This window comes from Malaclemys terrapin, chromosome 4 (genome assembly GCF_027887155.1).
Source record: "Malaclemys terrapin pileata isolate rMalTer1 chromosome 4, rMalTer1.hap1, whole genome shotgun sequence".
In the NCBI taxonomy this organism is placed as follows: Eukaryota; Metazoa; Chordata; order Testudines; family Emydidae; genus Malaclemys; species Malaclemys terrapin.
The window spans coordinates 54,788,554-54,808,460 of NC_071508.1; the positions used below are offsets into that span (position 1 = coordinate 54,788,554).

The 19,907-nt window shown below is 42.5% G+C and overlaps 1 protein-coding gene across 10 annotated transcripts in view; it reads right to left on the reverse strand.

The window, feature by feature from the left end:
- The window catches only part of DENND2B (DENN domain containing 2B), a 287,171-nt gene that overhangs the window by 101,451 nt on the left and 165,813 nt on the right, over positions 1 to 19,907 (reverse strand). For 7 of the 10 annotated variants that reach the window (XM_054025169.1, XM_054025165.1, XM_054025170.1 and 4 more), the window contains 2 exons: positions 12,286 to 13,503; positions 6,211 to 6,347 (listed from right to left, as the gene is read on the reverse strand). In XM_054025169.1, the coding sequence (XP_053881144.1) occupies positions 6,211 to 6,347; positions 12,286 to 13,503 (1,355 nt within the window). The remainder of the gene's footprint in view (positions 1 to 6,210; positions 6,348 to 12,285; positions 13,504 to 19,907) is intronic. The other 3 variants (XM_054025174.1, XM_054025173.1, XM_054025175.1) reach the window with 1 other exon arrangement.

Below are 19,907 nucleotides of genomic sequence, written 5' to 3' on the forward strand. Positions count from 1 at the left end.
TGTCTATCTAGAAGCTTGGCAGCTTTTCAACGGCAGTTCCTATTCCACTAGAGCAAGTTCTACAAGGGCACTTCCCGACGGTGGATATTTGTTGGTATCAATCTTCCATGCTTGTTCATTCTACATTATATTTTAAATGGTGGTTGAAAATTTACCTAAACTTTATGAACAAGAAACCCCCTCCCCCCACATTGCTGATTATATCAACCATGACAGTGAGCCAGAGAGACACAGTCTAGTGATTTAACTCTAACCTAGAGCCAGAAGCCTGCTACTAGTGAGTTCTGGTCCAAGTTTTGACACTGACTCCCCAATATGGCCTTGGGCAAGTCACTTAACTTCTATGTGCCAGTATCCCCTTCTGCAATATGAACATAATAATACTTGGGGACTGATCCTGATCTTATTGAAGACAAGAGCAAAACTCTCATGGGGGCAGGATCAGGCACTTAGTTATCTCCTACAAAAGGATGTATGGAAAACAATTAGCTAATGGGATAGATTCAGCCCTGGAACTATTCTGACAGAAGAGTACAGATGGAGGGAAAGACCCTGTCAGAAAACCTGCCAAGGATTAGGGAGGAAGGGCTAATACAACCCCAAAGTGTGCAGCATTAAACAAGTAGGGCATGTTACCAACCAAGCCAGGATGCAAACTTGTTCAGTATGTCCCATTAGCAGTGGAGTGCCTATGGAGTCCTGGCCACAAACTGAAACCTGCCCCGGACCAAAAGGAATGCCTAGTGGAACGCAGTGGCAATACCACAACTAGCCCTCTTCTGTGGCATATCTGTCACTTCTGGGGGCTTGGGGACAGAATGTAACTTTCCACTCTAGAAAAAGTGACTCTGGCCTTGTGTGTACAAAGCATTTGGAGCATTCCAAGTTCAGTCTATAATGTAGTGTCCTCTTTGTGTATTGTGCAAGGGAAAGTGCTCCCTCCCATGTTCTGTTACTACACATCTGTTTCCCAAAGTCAATTTGCTTTTTTTTTTTTTTTTTTTTTTTTTAAACAAGGGGAATTTCCTTGTAGGTACTGTACTTATACATCTTTTTTCTTGAGCCAGAAAATCAAAGGGTCAGATTCTCAGCTGATGTAAATCAGCGTAGTTCTATTGTTTCTCATAGATTTAATAGACTTTCAGGCCAGAAAAGACCATTATGATTATCTAGTCTGACCCTCCTGTATAACACATCACCGAATTCTACCTAGAAATTCCTAATGTGAAGGGGAGTTATTCTTCCCTACTATTTAAATGAACACTATGGAGCCAAATAATTTGAGGTTAACTAGACCTAGTCTCAGTTGAAAGACTCACAGTGATGATGAATTTACCTGCTAATTTTTACAGTTACAATAGATCATCACCTGTAGCCTGTTTAGATCCATAATCACGAAAGACAGAAATTTAGTAAATGAACAAACTGTTGTGTATGACCTGGCAAGCTATAATGACAACCTCATCTATCATGGGAGCAAGGCATGTGACTGCAATAAATCCTATCTCAAACAAAAGTCCAGTAAAAGACTACACCTGATAGAAGAACAGTTTGACACATATACAAAGGCTGGGTGTTTAATAAGTCTCCATGGTTTCATAAGTAGCAGAGAAACAAGAAACCACAGAGCTTCTAATTACATGATCACTATTAATACAGCTCCAAGGAGAAAAAGAATGTAAGTCAACCCCACCCTTCTCAGGAAAACTTTTTCTGTCAACAGTCGGGGTAGGCAGATTTCTCAGCAAAAAGAGTAGCAGCCTTCTTGGACAGGGCAACTGCAGAGTTGCCAGAGAGATCGTGAACAGTTCCATGCTAAGATGCAACACACTCTTTGAGTACATGCAGCCCCACTGAACACTGGGTTTTCTATAAAGTCTCATGTTAGAGACGAGCTCCACCAATTTTGTTGAACCGCTAGCACTCTGACGGTTCAGAACGTAAGAAGTGTTTCTTGGCATGAATAAACTCTTACTGTACTTGTAAAATTAGATTTTTTTTTTTTTTTTTTTTTAAACAATCTATTTTCTAATATGAATTGTTGCCCATTTTAATCACCATTTTATCAATTTTTCACCAATATTTTACAACTGTGGAGAATAACAGCTCTGTGCTTTGCATTGTCTTCATCTCACTGTCTTAGTTCACCATCAGTGGCAATGACATCATTTGCTCTCTTCTAAAGGCTAGACACTAAGGTGAGAGGTGCTTTAGAAATACAAGAGATTAGACTTAATTAGATAACATTCAAAATGATTTCACTGATCATTGGGAAAGGGGCTGGAAAACTGAAAACATATGACAGATATGGCAGGAAATGCTGCTGTCTACAAGAGCAGCAGAAGCAACGTTTTCAGACATCTCTGTTATGTTGCTGTGATAGTTTTCTAAATGTATACCAAGCCAAGCATGGTAGGTTTCCCCAACTGAATTTATAAAGCCACAGCAATTTAGGTCTGATTAAAGGCTCACTCTAAACCACAAGAAGCAAAATTATGTAAAGTTTACTATGACTGTCACATTCCACCAAGCTCCAGTCTGGAAGATAAATGAAGCCCACATGGTTCCACGCACATTCAGTTGAGCTCCAAATAACATCCAGAATGTGCTCCCCTTTATCTAATCTTTTACTACTCAGTGCAGAGGGGATCATTGTTTTCCGGTCTCTTGCTTGAATTTACATTTAATCTGTGAAAATTACAAAAATGTTACAAAATTAAACAAAGCTTCTGTCTTGCAACTTTAGGTACTTTAATGGACATCAAAGTTCTATCCGTTAGTTTAAAAATATTGTGTAAAACACCAATTCAGCTCTTTGACAAAATAAATGTAAAACAAAATAAATTAGCAACAATAATCCACCACCCCCTTATTTCCTACCCTCCCCAACCTGAACAAAGAAAAAGAAAACACTCTATGGAGGAAGGAAGACAAAAGTATAGTGTAAGTATGCATTAGGAAAACGTAAGGTTTATTGAGTAAGGAACTACTGCAAAGAACAATGAATCTGAATGGTCCTTGCAGGCCTAAGGTAATAGTTTGATCCCTATATTAGCTCTGATTATAGAGTTCAGTATCAGATAGTGCTCATGTCACTACCCCATATATTATAAAAGCTTTTCAGAGACACTCCTCTCTTGTAGATAATTCTCTCTCAAAGAAGACAAGCATCCACAACTGCCATCCGTTTTCCACTGAAAGGACAGACTTCTGCTATCAATGGCTCACAATACAAATGCTAGCAGCAGACAATACAGCTCCCATGGATTTAATTCTGCATCCACCAAGACAGAGTTTAGACAGAATGAGAAGCAAGCAGGTTTGAGGTGGATGAAAAGTATGGATCTTTAGGCCTCGAAAAATTCTGCAGCCTTGTCCCAGGAGCAAGGAACTCCATGGCAATGCCTGGGATTCCCTGTTTTTATACAGTTACCAGCATTATTCATATTTATTTTGGCAAAACTTTCTGTATTACTACAGTCATGGTCAGTTAGTCACCAGCGAGGCTTTAGGTGAATAGATGACTCAGGCAATCAGTCTCAGGCAATCAGTTATGGGCTAGACAGATTTTCACCTCTAGGTCAAGCATTCATCTGCAAACCCAGTTAGCAGTGACAGAAAGTGATTTATTTCCATGACTTAAGCCCAAATCTACAAAATGTACTCTTGCATGCATCTGGCTTGCATGAGCACAATCTATGATGGCACATAAAAAAGTGCTCTTTAAAGATTTGGGCCTAAAACTACCAGTTATGTATTAATTATGACATACAATGTGTTAGATGACAAATGATCAAGTAGACTGCACTAGCAGATTTTCATTAAAAGCTGAGATCAAACTGCTTTGCTTTGGCTTTACTCTATTAATATGTGTTGGCTTCTATAAAGAATTATATTCATTAGGTATTCTTCCCTCACAGCATGTATTGAATGTAGCACTTTGGAAAAGAGGCTGTTAGAAAGAAATAGAAAACAATGAAGTTCTTTGTTTATCCACTGATCAGAAACACTGCAGACTCTCCCCAATGCCCCGTCAATGTACCCAAGTTATAATCTTTCAGGAGCAGGTTTACAGTTCTCAGAAGGTAGAAGAGTAAATTATTATTCTATTATACTGGACCCTGGGTCCCTTTTGGCTAAAAGGCATATTCTTTCCAATGCTGAGCATTTTGTTTTGATTTTACAATGTAAAAAACACACGGAAAGGGGGAAAACAAGTGTTACAAACTTAACATCTGGCAGCGTGTTGACAGTCCCTGAGCAGTGATGTGTAATGTAACGTGCAATATGGTTTTCCCATGTCAGCTACCCAGGGGGTCTGTCAGCTTGCATAGAAGTTCTGCGATTACTGGTAAGAACTCTTCATGCCAAGTGTATTCTTCTGCCTACACAGCCTCTGGTGCAAGTTTATGTGCACAGATGGGACAGGAGTACCCCTACAGTTCTGAGAGCATCTTCTTTGAGTGAGAGAACTGGAAAGCACAGCTGAGCGATTTTAAAACAGAGGGGCAAATTCTGCCTTCAGATGTGTGTGTATGTGTGCGTGCCAGATTTACACTGAAGTCAGTGGGAGCTGCCCTCTCAAGGGCAGAATTTGGCCTGAGGGATGAACAAAGAGAGACTGTTATAGCCATAAGGCCAGCTGTGTCTGTCCATCCATATAAGTTATCAGGTTCTCCACTGCACTTTAAAAAAATTAAAACAAAGGGTGTGAGGAATATTTTAACAGGTTTTTGTTTCCTTAGTAAGGTAATCTGACCCAAACCAGGAGCGATCGACCGCACACATTACAGAAAAACACAACTAATTGGCAAAACAAAGGCTGAATGGGCCTGGAAAATCAACTGCTCTCTCACTTCTAGTGCTGGTCTCTCTAGGAGAGGGATGAAGTACCCTGCCAGGCTCTGTCACTAACCTGCGAAGTCCCTTAGTGAGATGGGCCCATGCTAATCCAAGGGCAGCATCTCCTGCCAGGATGTGCCACTTCAGCAGCATCTCAACTAACAGAGCTCAGCTGTAAGCTCAAGGGAGCCAGAGGCAGAGCCTTCTCAGCAACAGGCCCACACCTCATGGACACTGCTACAAAAGAGATGGGGGAAGAATAACTCAGTTCAACGCTTTGAGACTGACCTCTTTGCCAAAGCACAAACCAAAGGAAGATAAAAGGAGACAGATAAACCAAGGAATAAGGACTGACTGTTCCTTCTGGGCAGATCCCACCGTGGGCACAATTCTGCTAGGTACTGAGAATCCTCAACTGCCACTGGCTTCGATGGGAGTTGAATGTGCTCAGCCCCTTGCAGGATCGAGTCCCATTTTTCTCCACAACCTCTAGACACCACAGCAAAAGAGACAGGTGCTTTAGTATCGCAGCTAGATAAGACAGACAGGGCGGGGGAGCAGGGGGAGAAAACTTGTATCGCCACTGTCAACTGCTCTTGTACACATGAGAAGAGATGCCAGCTGGGCACCCTTCTTAAAAAAAAAAAAAAAATGCAGGCACTCCTCAGCCATATGGAAAATCTGTGGTCCAAGTCCCTAGTGCCAATTATTATAACATTTCTTTTGACGGGCATATGTTAAAAGAATGTATACAGTAAGGAAGGGCCAGGCATTTTCTTCTTGGGCTGAGGAAGATTATTTTTATTTCTCTGGCTTAATCAAGACAAGGTTCGGCATTCCTGATGGCACAGAAAGATGAAATTCTTTGTAACCAATCCAATCAACTAGGCGTGAGGGGAGATCACAGAACAATTGCTCTGGGACAGTCCCCACAGAAGTCCTTCAGAGCTTAGGCTGACCACACAACTCCAAGAAGAACAGCCCTGCTGCTTGATAGTTCTGCAAACTCTGCATCTATTGTTCCCTCCCCTCCCCCCATACATTTTAAACCCACTGTGGCTTCAAGCCAAGACCTTAGGAAACAGTGAGTTAGTCCATGAAAAGCACAAGGATGGCTGACTAATCTGTTTCCAATAAGACCATTCAATGAGGTTTGAAGGAATCAAGACCTCCTGCGTGCAGACTGTGAATAATGTGTTTGCTCTGATGCATCAGCCCATTTACCTCCCCTCCCCTCCACCCCATTTCATTTCTTCTTACTGGCAGCAGCTGAGAGTTCTTGTTCAGGGCATGTGTTCAACAATGTATTGTCTAACCACAATTGCTCAACATTAAGTAGCTATTTCATGTGCTGTAACAGGTCCTTACCTACAATGTCTTCATAGGCATTCTCCTCTAAAGTGCTCTTGGATCCAAACTTATGCTGGCTTTCTGTACCGTTCTCTGTTGGGGAGGGAGGGTACAAAGACTGCAGGCTTGAAGCATCTTCAAACTCAAAGGATTTTCTAGAGTTTAAAACAATGCAAGGAAGTAATTAGTATCAAGGTTTTATAATGACCTAAAGAATCAGTTGTTCATTTGTTCTCTGAGTGATGATAAAATCACTGAAAATGTCTGAGCTGTACTTTAAGGGCTGGGGTGGGGCCACAAGCCCTGAGTAAGGAGTAGCACATAGCTGTGTTGTCCAGGGAATGGTGCAGGGAAGGAATTGTGCCTCCAAGAGGAAAAATTCCCTCTCTTGTTTCCTCCATGTTGCTGCTGGAAATTATGGTACCCCACAAGCCAGTTCAACTGTGCTAGTGGGTAGACCGAAAGCTCGTTCCATTCCCCACCTTTCCACTCAAACCGAAGATCGGGTAGCCCACTCACAGACACGAGTGGGGTTCTGACTCGCCAATGTACCCGAATATGGCCAATTAGTCTGGGGCACCATCAAGTCCTAAGTGAATTATGAAGAAACAGCATAATGAAAAGAACAGGTTCTATCTATGTAACCACTTACATAACCCACCATTCCTGTAGTATCTGGGTGCCTCACAGTCTTTGCTGTCTTTATCCTCACAACCACCTTGGGAGGTAGGGAAATGCTATTATCCCCATTGTACAGATGGGGAAATGAGGCACAGAGAGACTAAGGCCCAGATTTTTAAAGGCATGTAGGCACTGCTGTGCTCAGCACTTCATAGATTTCAGAGATTCCAAGGGCAGAAGGGACTGTTGTGCTCACCCAATCTGACCTCCTGAATAGAACAGACTATAGAACATCCCTAAAATAATTCCTAGAGCATACTACATAGAAAAACATCCAATCTTGATTTAAATATTGCCAGTGATGGAGAATCTACCATGACCTTTGGTAAATGGTTCCAATGGTTAATTATCTTCACTGTCAAAAATGTCCACCTTATTTCCAGGCTGAATTTGTCTAGCTTCAAATTCCAGCCATTGCATTGTGTTATACCTTTCTCTGCTAGGCTGAAGAGCCCCTTATTAAATATGTGTTCCCCATGTAAACACTTAATAGACTGTAAATGAGTCAATAGCAGAGCTAGGGTTAGAACTTCTCCTGTGCTTCAGCCACTGGAATATATTGCCCTTTCTTCCCAGGAGAAAGATGCTTTCTTGAAGTTATGCTTTCCCCAGATGCACTAGGCCAGTGGTTCTCAACCAGAGGTAGACGTACCCCTGGCGGTATGCAGAGATCTTCCAGGGGGACAGCCACTCATCTAGATATTTGCCTAGTCTTACAATAGGATACATAAAAAGCACTAATAAAGTCAGTGCAAACTAAAATTTCGTACGATTTGTTTATATTACTCTAATACACTGAAATGTAAGTACAATATTTATATTGCAATTGATTTATTTTGTAATCACATGGTAAAAAATAAGAGAGTAAGCAATTTTTCAGTAATAGTGTGCTGTGACACTTTTGAATTTTTATGTCCGATTTTGTAAGCCAGTAGTTTTTAAGTGAGGTGAAACTTGGGATACGCAAGACAAATCAGACTCCTGAAAAGGGTATAATAGTCTGGAAAGGTTTAGAGACCTGGGAACTCATAGTAACAGTTTACTCTCTTAATTTAGTTTTCAGTATCCATAATCTCACCAGAAGCACAGAGGGGACAACATACACACTACCCAAGAAAAAATGGGAGTGGCTGGGTGCTGGACACTTGTGAAAATCAGGTGCCTAGATATGGATGTCTGACTACATAAATGTAGGTTTCTATTTTGGAAAAAATCTTGGCCATTAATAGTCATCAGTTACCGTTTTAGCTGAGGCACCATGTTGGTTTTACATGGCTACTGAGTTTTAACGGGAAAAAAAGATGAGCTAGTTTGAGCTTTTAGATTCAGCCATGCATAAAGGGCAGCACATGGTTGCCAAGGTTTTGCGCAGCTCCATGTGCAGTGTTTCTCATGGATAAAAGTGTCACTGATTTCTCTCACGGATCCTGTTCCAGGCAGTGGCAAGGATGGGATACAGAGCTGCACAAAACGTGGTGGCTGTGGCTTAGGAAGGTGGGTGCTGGAAGATAGTTGGAGGGGTGGGTGCGGATGGTGATGATATCTGGAGGTGCTGTTTGGGGTGGGTTTGCTATCTGGGGGCTGTGCCGAAAGCTGTTTGGGTGTGTCTGGAGGTGAATGGGTACTCAGGGCCCTCTGGGAGCAGCTGGGTGGAGATCTCTGGCTGCTGAGGGAAACTGGCCCCACTATTGGGCCCCTTCCCTTCTTTCCACTCTGGCATCACAATAGTTAGGAGATGCAAGTTCAGGGCCATCCCTGCAGTATGGCTGGTTGCATAAATAGTCCAACTGGAGTGTGGGAATGTGCGACAGGGCTGGCACTTGGTAGCCCGGCAGCTGTGCTACCCAGGAATTGCAATTCCTTCCTTGCTCCCCCCAGGGGAAGGGAATTTACTGAAACCTTCATATCAGTCTCTCTCACTTTTTCATTCACACCGGCTCCATGCAGCTGTCTGGAGTGTTGGTAAGGTGGAACCTAGGCTCCACTCTCTGCTTCCCCCTCTCTAATTTGTTCATCAGGAGCCTGGGGTGAGGAGTGGTAGGTGCACAGTCTTGTTCTCTGAGATACACAATACCTCCCTGAAGTGGCAGCTACACACTGTCCATTCCTCTGATCTTAGCCTCAAGGATTGCTGGCCCACTGTGATTACCAGGGGCCTACGATCTGGATAAAGACTGAGGATGTTCAGATCCATGTTACTGATACAGAATGCTGATAGGAGACAACCCTGAGTTTCAGAGCCAGATCTGAACTCACTCCAAAATTTAGGGTATGCTTGGCTGTGAGATTTTGGTTCAGACCTATTTTTCATGTAAACCATCAGTACAGCAATGCAGAGGCTTAGGGATAGTTTTCAAAACTATTTAGCGTCCTACAGATGCAGGTAGGCACCTAGAGGGATTTTAAAAATGTCTAAGCAGGCTAGGCATTTAACACTCATTGACTTCAATGCAACATCACAAATCAAGGCAGTGCATAGGCTCCTAAAAGTCATTTCTGGACCTATGGGTCAAGGGAACTCATGCACTCATGAAACTGAAAAAAATCCCAGAAATAGGAATCTTCTGAAAAGCATTGTGCTGCCTTTGAAAGCTGACTTTATCATTATTATTGGCTTCGTTGAGCTTTCTGATAATGTCAGCCATCTTTCTGAGAAGTGACAATATTTAGGACAATATCTGTTCTGCAGGGGATGGATTATGACTAAACAAATGCTGGACCCACCAGACCTTTGGGGTTCTCTTAAAAACAAACAAACAAACAAAAAACCAAACAAACAAAAAAACACATGTGGACAGATTGCTCCTCCCCCCTGCTCAGGAAAAACCTTCCTAACCAGTTCCCCCAGACACTTTGCATACTTTTCCTCCATTGTTCCCTCTGCCTTTCACAAAAGACGCCTCCATCTCTCGTAGATGTCCCAGGAAGCCTAGTCACACAACCCATTCTGAAGAGATTGGTCCTTTCTCCAAGCTCTTTCCTCAGGGGCCAGCCAAGTCAGATATCCCCCAGCGCTGTCATTTACTGCTGCTTTCCTGCTCCCCTACACTATGGGGCCCAGAGCCCAAGGATACTGCCTGAATCTGTCCCCCAAGTATGAAAGATTGTAAGCCACTTTTCAATTCTGTTTTATGCTACATTAACACTCAAAGAGAAGTAATAGTTTAAACGAAATGTTCAAGTTCTCACGATATCCGAGTGCAAAGCAGCACAGGGCTAATATAAAATATTATATCTACCTTCAGTAAGGTGGCAGCTCAGAGATGCCAATTTTAATAATATGTAATAATAATAAAAACATGGCGCCTCTTAAATGGTTTGCATCAGAAGATTACTTTACAAACAAAACACTTTACAAACGTGGGAATTATTTTAAAGCTAGAAACTAGAGTCACAGAGATGGTTAGGGCCAGAATCGACAATGGACATCAATCCAGGCTTTGAATTTGCTTCTGCAGTATTTGACTGCAATCACTTGAATTTAGGGGCCTGATTCACTGCTTTCTTACCCTGTGTAAATGAACAGTAACTCTACTGAAATCAGTGCTGCGACACTGGAATAAAGCTGGGGAATGTGGGGAATCGGACTGCAGAAGTTGACCTGGTTTGTGCAAGGCATCAAGTAGGATCATAGAAGATTAGGGTTGGAAGAGACCTCAGGAGGTCATCTAGTCCAACCCTCTGCTCAAAGCAGGACCAATCCTAACTAAATCAAGTAGCGATGGTAGTCCTCTCAACTCTACATTTTACATCCTAATGATCATCATTATTAGTTTAATGCTAACCCCCAAAGGGCCCATTCAGGCCTAGGGCCCCATTGTGCCAAGTGCTGTACAAAGACATATTCCTTGCTCCTGTGAGTTTGCTATCTAATCTAATCTAATCTAATCACCACAGGTGACTAAACTCAAAAACTGTGTAAGCCTGTGTGATGGAGAATATGCAATTTGTCACCACTTAGCACGTGTACAATGAGGACTGTGATACTGGCCTCCTTTGTAAAGCGCTTTGAGATCTACTGATGAAAAGTGCTATATAAGAGCTACATATTATTATAATAAATGACAGATCATACAGTGAATTCCCTGCTCTAGCCACTGTTCACATTCCTCACTATATCACTTGCCTAAGTTTTCAAATGTGTGTCATTACTTACATATAAGCACACACAAAAATTACTTCTGGTGATCTGAACATTCACAGTGCTGCACTATGCAAAATGAGTGCAGCTTTCTTTCAAATTCAGCTACAGGGAGAACTCTGATTAGCCCATAGGCTTGGTTTTGCTCACTGAGATTTCAGCCAGGGTTCACAGATACACACTACTAACCACATCTTGGTTTTTCGCCTTTCCTCACGCTCTTTCTTTGAGAAACAGCAGTAGTAATGTCATTTGATCCAATTCAGAAACAAGCTCTAAAACCCAATCCTCCCTTTCTCCTACCCCATTGCATTTTAGGTCAGGTTGTGCTGACATACACTAGCAAGAAGTTGAGCCAATATCTAGTACCAAATACTGAATTTATAGGGTACATTCAAAATAGCACATAGCAGTTAATTGTAAAACTCAAATACTGAATGTGTGTGTGTTATACACACACAGCATCCAAAGGTGTCCATAAATTAGTACTTTGAAAGGTTATGAACAATTTACCCCTACATTTTCCAAGCAGCAAACAGATTTTGAGCCATATTATTCCCATTAAAAAGTCAGAGGGAGTCACGCAGTTAAAAATCACAGAGTCTACTGTGGAAATGTAGCTGTAAGGATTAACACTTTAAAAATACCATACTCATCACCAGTTTTGTATACCGTATACATACAAAGGCCACTCTGTAAGGATTTTCTCAGAATTAAACCCTCGCTAATCCATTGCGACTCATTTAGGACTGACAATTCCAAGAACGGAATGAAACAGACAACAACATCCCACCTAACTGGCATGTTTACTGTGTTTGCAACCTTCAGATGCAAATGCATCCCCTATTGATGTGCTTTGAGGTTAACACACTCACACAACAAGGACACTGATAGAATGATAATGGTTGTATTACAAGAGTTAAGAAGATAATGAAATTATGCTTCACTAAAGATCTAGAGTAAGGTATTTATGCCAGATTGACACAGATGACCTTCAGCAGTTGTGGAGCAGACACAAAGGCTCCCCCAGTGGATCCAGATTTCCTAGTAGGAGAATTCCAGTTGTCTTCAAAACTGTAATAAAACAAAGGTAATGGACCAGGTTGACATCCAATCAGTGCACTCTGATAATAGAGCTCAAGCCAGTATCAAAGACTTCTTGCTTTTCTTGGGCCAAAAGCATTGTATTAGGAGGGAGAAGAATCTTGTTATTCACAAATCACTCTACATTTATTTTAATATCATGTGCAATACATTTCCCCAGATTTTACCTATTTTGGGACTTTCTGTGAAAGCGTGACTCTTTCTTCTGTCTCCTGGTCACGGGGGGAGCAGGGGTGGATGGGAGAGGGGGAGGAGCAGCAGGTGTAGGAGAAGGAGGTAGACCATTGCTTGGTTTACTCTTGTGGTTCTTATCAGCTTCATATTCAAAGGTGCGTTTGGGTTTGGGGACAGGGTTCACTGCTGTGTTAGCTGGGCTCTCAGGGAGCAACTTAGGGCTACCAGAATCTGTGGTAGCCCCTTGTTTCGTTTTATTACTTTTTTCAGTCTCAGTAGGTGTTTCTGGATCCCTCCCAACACTAACAGTCCCTCCTTTGCTATCGTTCACGTTCTCACTCAAACCTTCCACAGTACCCAACGTCATGGACTTTTTCCTCCCTCTGTCAACACTATAGCAGCTACTTGGCAACTGAGGGAGACCCCTGCCAGGCTGTTCTTTTAATGCCTGTTCAATCTTCTGTATTCTGTTTAGCACGGCAGAAGTCTCTTTTCTGACATGCCCTTTGAAGAAAGCATTGGAAGGAGCCTCGCTCCTACTTGGTCTCTTTTCCAACCTATGGCAGGAATCTCTGTCCGGGAGCTCCTCCTCCTCTGTTTCTGGGTAGGAGCACTCGGAAAATGTTCTGCTCATTCTCCGGAATCCTTTAAAATCAAAAGTCTTCTCACTGCAAGGAGAGGGCAATATGCTAGGGCAGCCCTCACTGCCAGATCTGTCCCCGAAGTCCCTCTTGTCCACGCGTGTGCTCATCCTGGGAGAAAGCTGCTTGCGGCACTCCCATTCTGTAATCTTCTGCCTGATGTCCAGTGCCTGGGAGTGGATGCTTGCCCTGCTGAGAGAGATGTTCCGTAAATTGGTTGCAGTTCCCAAGGTGAGAGTGCTCCGGGTGAGCTGACGGCTCCCTATTCCATCCCCATCCTGAGTCTCCTTGGGGGTTTCTTTTTGGTCCTCAGCCTTACAAACAGACAGCCTTTTATCCAAGGAGCCAACGCTCACAGCTTTTAGAGAGTGGTTTGGAGAGTCCGTGTCTAAGGGGAGCCCGGAGGTGCCTCTCAGCGCAGACCCCCGGCTGCTCCAGTCCTTGAGGAGCAGCCTGGAATTGGAAACTTTGGTGAACTTGGTGGACCGGCAGGACTCCTCACTGTCACTGAGGGGATAGGCTGGGCTTCTGGGTGGGGACAAAAGAGGAGGCGGAGAGACTGACTGACACCTGGAAACAAAAAGAAAATAAAAATCAGCTCTCTTGAAAACTAAGGTTAATAGCTAATCTCTTCTCTACAAGTAAACAGGACTACGTATGCAAATCACGCAACAGCAAATATCATCCTCAGAGGGCAACTAAATGCTGTCCAACTGCAAAATTACAGGGAGTAGCAACTTGCAAAGAACTGGCATTTCCAAAACCAACTTTCCGCCCTTTTGCCCAGGATTTACTGAGGTTGCTCCATCTGAGTATAGCTGTCAGCTGCATATCAAGCCATTGCCTTGAAGGCATCTCCACAGAGACAGTGGGGCAGATCCTCAGCTGCTATAAATCAGCATAGATCCATTGGCCTCTGAGAGATTGCGGTCTCTTGGCAGGAAGACAATACTACATCGAAGAAGACTCCCACTGAAGCAAGAATCAGGGAAGCTTACATAAGGAAAATAGCTTAGACCTTGGAAACAGTGAGCAAATCAATTAAAATATATATGTTTTTATCTCAGGATGTCCACAGTATAATACCATTACAATATTTTTAAGCAAGTACAAATTTATATGCAAAATCAAATTAAAATGGCAAAAGAAAGACCTGTTTTGTCTTTGGACTGACAGAGGCCAACAGATGAAATTTAGTGATCTTTATCAGGAAGAACAAATAATGCCTTATCAAAAAAAGTATTGCTGTTGGGGGGAAAAAAAGGGTTAATTCTAAAAAGTATAAAAAAATCCAAAAATCTCTCAGCAATTCCTTTTCTAAATTATCAGGACCTTTAAAGACACACTTTTGTCACGGCTTGCAGAATGCACCATTGTTACTACCCAGTTATATTTTATCAAACTTTTGCAAACTGTTACAAAGAGCTTCAAAAAAGAACAGCAAGACACTCACAAATCAGTAATATAGCAGCAATATGAAAATTTAGCCAAAACCATGTCAAAAACAGGGTTGTAAGTCTCCTGTCACAAAACACACATAAAATATACCACCAAATTAATCACAACTCTTTCAACAGTCAGCCTTAGAAACCCTTTCAGTTCTAAACAGTAATTAAAGGGAAGGGAAAAAACATATCTCCTTACATCTGAAGCTGATTTTGTATTGTAAGGAGAATGTGGGCAGTTTTAATTTAACCCGCTCTCTATACGTAAAATCCAAATGGAAGATCTATTTAGATAAAAGCGAAGAACCATGTGAGCCATACAACTCAGACATTACCAGGGCAGAAACAGTTTGGAAGATCCCTGCTTCTCAGTAGTCTCCACCCTTAATGGGCAGCCCATACTTACAGTGTGGATCCTGATCAAGTCCTACACATTGGTCAGAAATCCAGAGTACTGAAACAATCACTGCACAGAACTGCAGAGCTTAGCTTGAGACATGAGATTCTTATTCCTTCAGAAACATTCCAGTGAATCAGAAATACAACAACAAGAAGTTGTTAGATCTCATCCCAGTTTCCCAGAGTTAATGCTGCCTTGCAAGCAAAAACTCAGAAGTACAATAAAAGCTCAGGTCAGAGAATAACAACAAAGTATCACCAAAAGCAACTTAACTCTTTTTCAGTGTCCTGTGCGGGATCACATCTCTTTGGCACAGAAGTTGCAGACCTCTTTGACTAGATGAGTTTTATTTTCTTCTTCCGCATTTCAAAAAAAAAAAAATGTGTCCTCCAAGAGGAATTGCATTCTTTGCCCCATAGAGCAATGACAAATCATTCACCAGTTGCTGGTTAGGTGCAGTTGAGTTTTGTCTTCATGACAGTAATGGTAGTATCGGGGTATAAGTGTGTAATTCTGAGCCCTAGAACAGAAAGTCAAATTCGCTGCTATTCTGTATAGCTTCACAAAACATGTTTCTTTGTAGACAAGAAATCCCAGAAGATCGGGAGCAACCATGTGGTAGCAGGTTTAGTATTTTTGGCAGCTTGTCTCAAAGTTGAATTTATAATGGAATGTTCCATAGAATCCTTCTGAACCAGCAGCCCTTTCAACCATTGTAGGTCATGAAGACATTTCCTGAATCTGTCTTCTCAGGCTTCCAAAGGACATGCATGGTTCTGAATCTTGATTCCCTTCCCCCTCTCCCCCCTTCGGTTTTATACTGCCAAGTCATGTTATTCATTTCATCTTTAATGCTGACTCAACTTGCTGGGGTTTCGAATGATGTTCTCCAGAAGGCCATTTCCCCTGCTGCAGAGGTAGTCTGCCATTTGTCTGAACGTAACAAGAACATCCTGGACCAAATGGAGCCATTTATGCCTAACGTCCACAGTCTGTGTCGCTGCTGATTTAAGATGTGTGTTAGCCAGATCCCCAATTGGGATTCAGCTGCAAAATGTCCATCTGGAGTCCGTGACCCATGGAGGGGCACATTAAGATTTTCTTCCCTCCTCAAGATTATCCTTCTTCTCTAGAGTGGGAACACTGAGTTACAAATCAAGAGGGGACTTTTCTGTTAAATGAAAGCATTAAACTCAAATGATAAATTAAACTCACAATAGCAGGAATAAAGTGCAGAGTAACTGGGGTCAGATTAGCAGTTAGATATTGGAGCTAGTGAGATTATCCTGATAATCCTCTGCCTGTCTTTGACTTTTCTGTTTAATGGAAAATATTTTAATCATTGCCTTCGCTGTGTTGTTTTTGAAAGGATTTTCATGTAATCCTGCCTCTCCCTTGCTGCATTAAATAGAAGATAGTTTTCCTGATTATGAAGATTATTATTATTAAACATTTGTATTGTGGTAGTTCCTAGAGGTCAACCAAACCAGAGTCCCTTTGTGCGAGGTGCTATACAAACATTTAATAAATGGCAACCCTAGCCACAGAATTTACAGTCTAATAGAGCAGCATATAGATTCTTTGAGTCAATTTTAGGAAGTTGTTACTAATAGTACATTGGGTTTTCTTTTATGAGATAGTTTATTAGCCTCCTATTTCAGTGGTTTCACTTGTTATAGTCCATATGAAAATAATAAAATGTATCATTTAACATTTCCACCACCATAAATAAGAACACTTCTGAAGTAGGTAAATTACATTAGCTCCATTTTACAGATGGGGAAAAGTGAGGCAGAGATCCTAAAGCTGCAAGCAGAGAATGCCAGGATTAGAATTTTGAGTTCCTGGTTCCCAGTCCTATGTTCAAATTACTAGTCCACAGTTCTCCAAATGGCTGGCACTGACTGTATCATAGTGCCTTGATATATAGTGCTTGATATTAGTGTTTGTATATGCTAACGTATTTGTTTCCTGGGACAGTAGGATTGGGTTTTTTGTTCACGTGAATGCATTTGTAATCTATTTTTTATTTTATTTATTAAAAAGATACAGGATAAAAACAAATGTACAAAGAACAAAATAATAAAGAGAACAGGTAACAACTGAAGAGGGTTTATTGCTCTCCTGAGCTTTTGTGGAGTGCTGCCCTCTGACTGCAATAGCTAACCCGAAACTGCATTAAAACGTTCTAACACAGTGGTTTTCAACCTTTTTTCATTTGCGGATCCCTAACAAATTTCAAATGGTCCCTTTGGAAATTCAACCTGTGGTCCGCAGAGCCCTACCATAGGTCTTAGACCATTAGGCGGACCGCGGGCAAAATCTGGACCGCCAGATGCTTTTGAACGGACTCCGAAATCTTTTTATTTACTCATTATCGTTACTGTATTTTTCTCTTGACCTTGACTATGCCTTGAAAATAAATTTGGACCTTGACAAAAAATCATTGACTACCCCGTCTTAGACTGAAAACGGACTGAACAGAATTCAACTATAAATGTTGCACATGCTCGGCCCATCATTTATGCAGCGTGAGAAGGGCACTAAACTGTGGGCTTCCGGGTTTGACCTATAAGTGGGGATATTCACATACTTTTAATTGATCAGAAAAATGGAATGCCTTTTCTGGGATCTGAAACTTTGTTTCCATTCACAGACCCACTAGACATCGTCTGCAGACCCACAGAAGTCCGCGGACCACAGGTTGAAAACCACTGCTTTAACGTTTTGTTCTGCATTGAACGCTACTGATGTTTTCATTCATAATACACCTCTACCCCGATATAACGCTGTCCTCAGGAGCCAAAAAATCTTACTGCGTTATATCGAACTTGCTTTGATCCGCCGGAGTGTGCACCCCCACCTCCCCCCAGAGCACTGCTTTACTGCGTTATAGCCGAATTCGTGTTATATCGGGTCACGTTATATCGGGGTAGAGGTGTATTTATATGTTACTGTTAGGAATGTTCCCTGACCAGTTTATAGTCTCAGGAACATCTTTTGAGTTGTTTCACTCTTGTGAAGAGGTTTATTGAATCGGCAGGGAGAAAAGGCCTTATTTGCATGATCCGCATGCAACGCAAAGTTTTTCTCCATAAAATATATTAATACATAAACAAAAGCACTAGTTTTTTTTTTTCCATAGCAAAGTTATTGTTTAAATTATCTGTTAGGGCTTGATCTTGCACCCATTGAGTTCAGTGGCAAAACTCCCATTAACTTTAATGGTGCAAGACCAGGCCTTTAGAATAAAAGTCATTTTTGAAATATATACGGAGATATACCTATCTCATAGAACTGGAAGGGACCCTGAAAGGTCATTAAATCTAGCCCACTGCCTTCACTAGAAGGACCAAGTACTGATTTTGCCCCAGATCCCTAAGTGGCCCCCTCAAGGACTGAACTCATAACCCTGGATTTTACAGGCCAATGCTCAAACCACTGAGCTATCCCTCCCCCCTATGGCTAAGCATTTGTAATGTTACAAAACAATCCTGGCACTGTTAACACTTCCTGGCTGAAGATCACACAACAGAATGGCAGATTCTCAAGCCTTTCCCAAAGCAGACTAGATGGTGGAAAGTAGAGATGAGTTGAAGAATGGCTGACCAAAAACACAAAGCTATAAGGAGAGCCAGGTAGTAGAACACTTTACACACGAAGCCCAATCACAGTCTTATTCCTGATTTACAGTGATGGAAGTAACTCTGTGGAAATCAATGAGTTACACTAGTGTGGAGTTAGTGTGGTGGCAGTGAGTGGAGAATCAGGCTCAATGGATGTAACTGAGGGCAGAATTTGGCACATAAGGTATTGTGTAAATCAGCCCCCCGGCTGATTCAGGCTATACATCAGTATATAGCTAAAATTGCAATTTTAAAAAGTAGGACCAGCTCTCAGCTGGTGTAAATCAGCACATCTCCATTAACTTCAGTGGTACTATATTGATTTATACCAGTTTAGGATTTGGCCCTGTAACTCCACCTAGGGTGACCAGATGTCCCGATTTTATAGGGACAGTCCCGATATTTGAGGCTTTTTCTTATCTAGAAGCCTATTATCCCCCACCACCTGTCCCGACTTTTGACACTTGTTGTCTGGTCACCCTAACTCCACCAGTGAGATAAAAGCCTCTTTATTTCCCCAGATTACAGATGAGATCCTGTAGTGGCGTGGCTGCCCCACTCCAGTAGGCAGGGATTAAAAGCAGCCCTGGAGAGGGCTGTGGCTGGGAAAAGGAGTGAAAGCAGCTGAGGGAGTAGCTGACTACAGGTGTGGCCAGCTCAGTCAGGGCCCTGATAAGAGGGCTATGGGCCAGGAGCTGAAGGAGTCTCACTGTAGCCCTGGAGTGGGAAGGGCTAGCTGCCTGGGAGCAAGGTACCAGAAGCAGAGCAGTGCTGGGGAAGGGCAAAGGGAGCTGGGGAGCTCCAGCCTGGTAAACCCTCAGTCTGCAGGCCTTGTTTAAGGCCAAAAGGTACTGGGGCTGCAGAGGGGCAGCCCGGGGATAGGCAAAGGCAGCAGGTCCTACCCTGATGAGTGGCCATTACAGACTGCAGTCTGCCCCAGGGAAAGGGGGCTAGATGATGACTGGCAGTAGCCACTGAGGCAAGGTGTGCCTAGGGGTTCCCCTGGGAGGGGAGACCCAGAGTGTGGGGGTACTGCTGGGGGGAGAACCCTGAGGAAAGGGCACTGGGGTCTGGAAGGGACATGGGGCCTGAGGCAGGTGAGAGCACCGCCGACAGGTGGTGCTCCGAAGGCTGGAAAGACCTAATTCCCAGGATGACCAGCTGGAGGCACCGCGCCAGCGAGTCTTTGAATTGCTACAGATCCTAATAGTAAAATGTGACCAAAGCCTCTGAGTTACTGTCTTGTTATTCAAAGACCTCTTCTAAAGTGCACATCTCATAGGATGCAGGGCCCACAAACAGATTTCCCTACACTTACTCAGACTGAACAGTACTTTACTCTCCAAGTCATCCACTTAAAATCAGTAGTACTACTCAACATGAATAGAAGGCAGAATCCTGCCCACGGGGATTCAGGCATTCTGACAAGGACTGCACTATGTGATTTACTAAGACCACCAGAGTCAAGGAACAGTACAATTATACTCCCAAAATTTTACTACA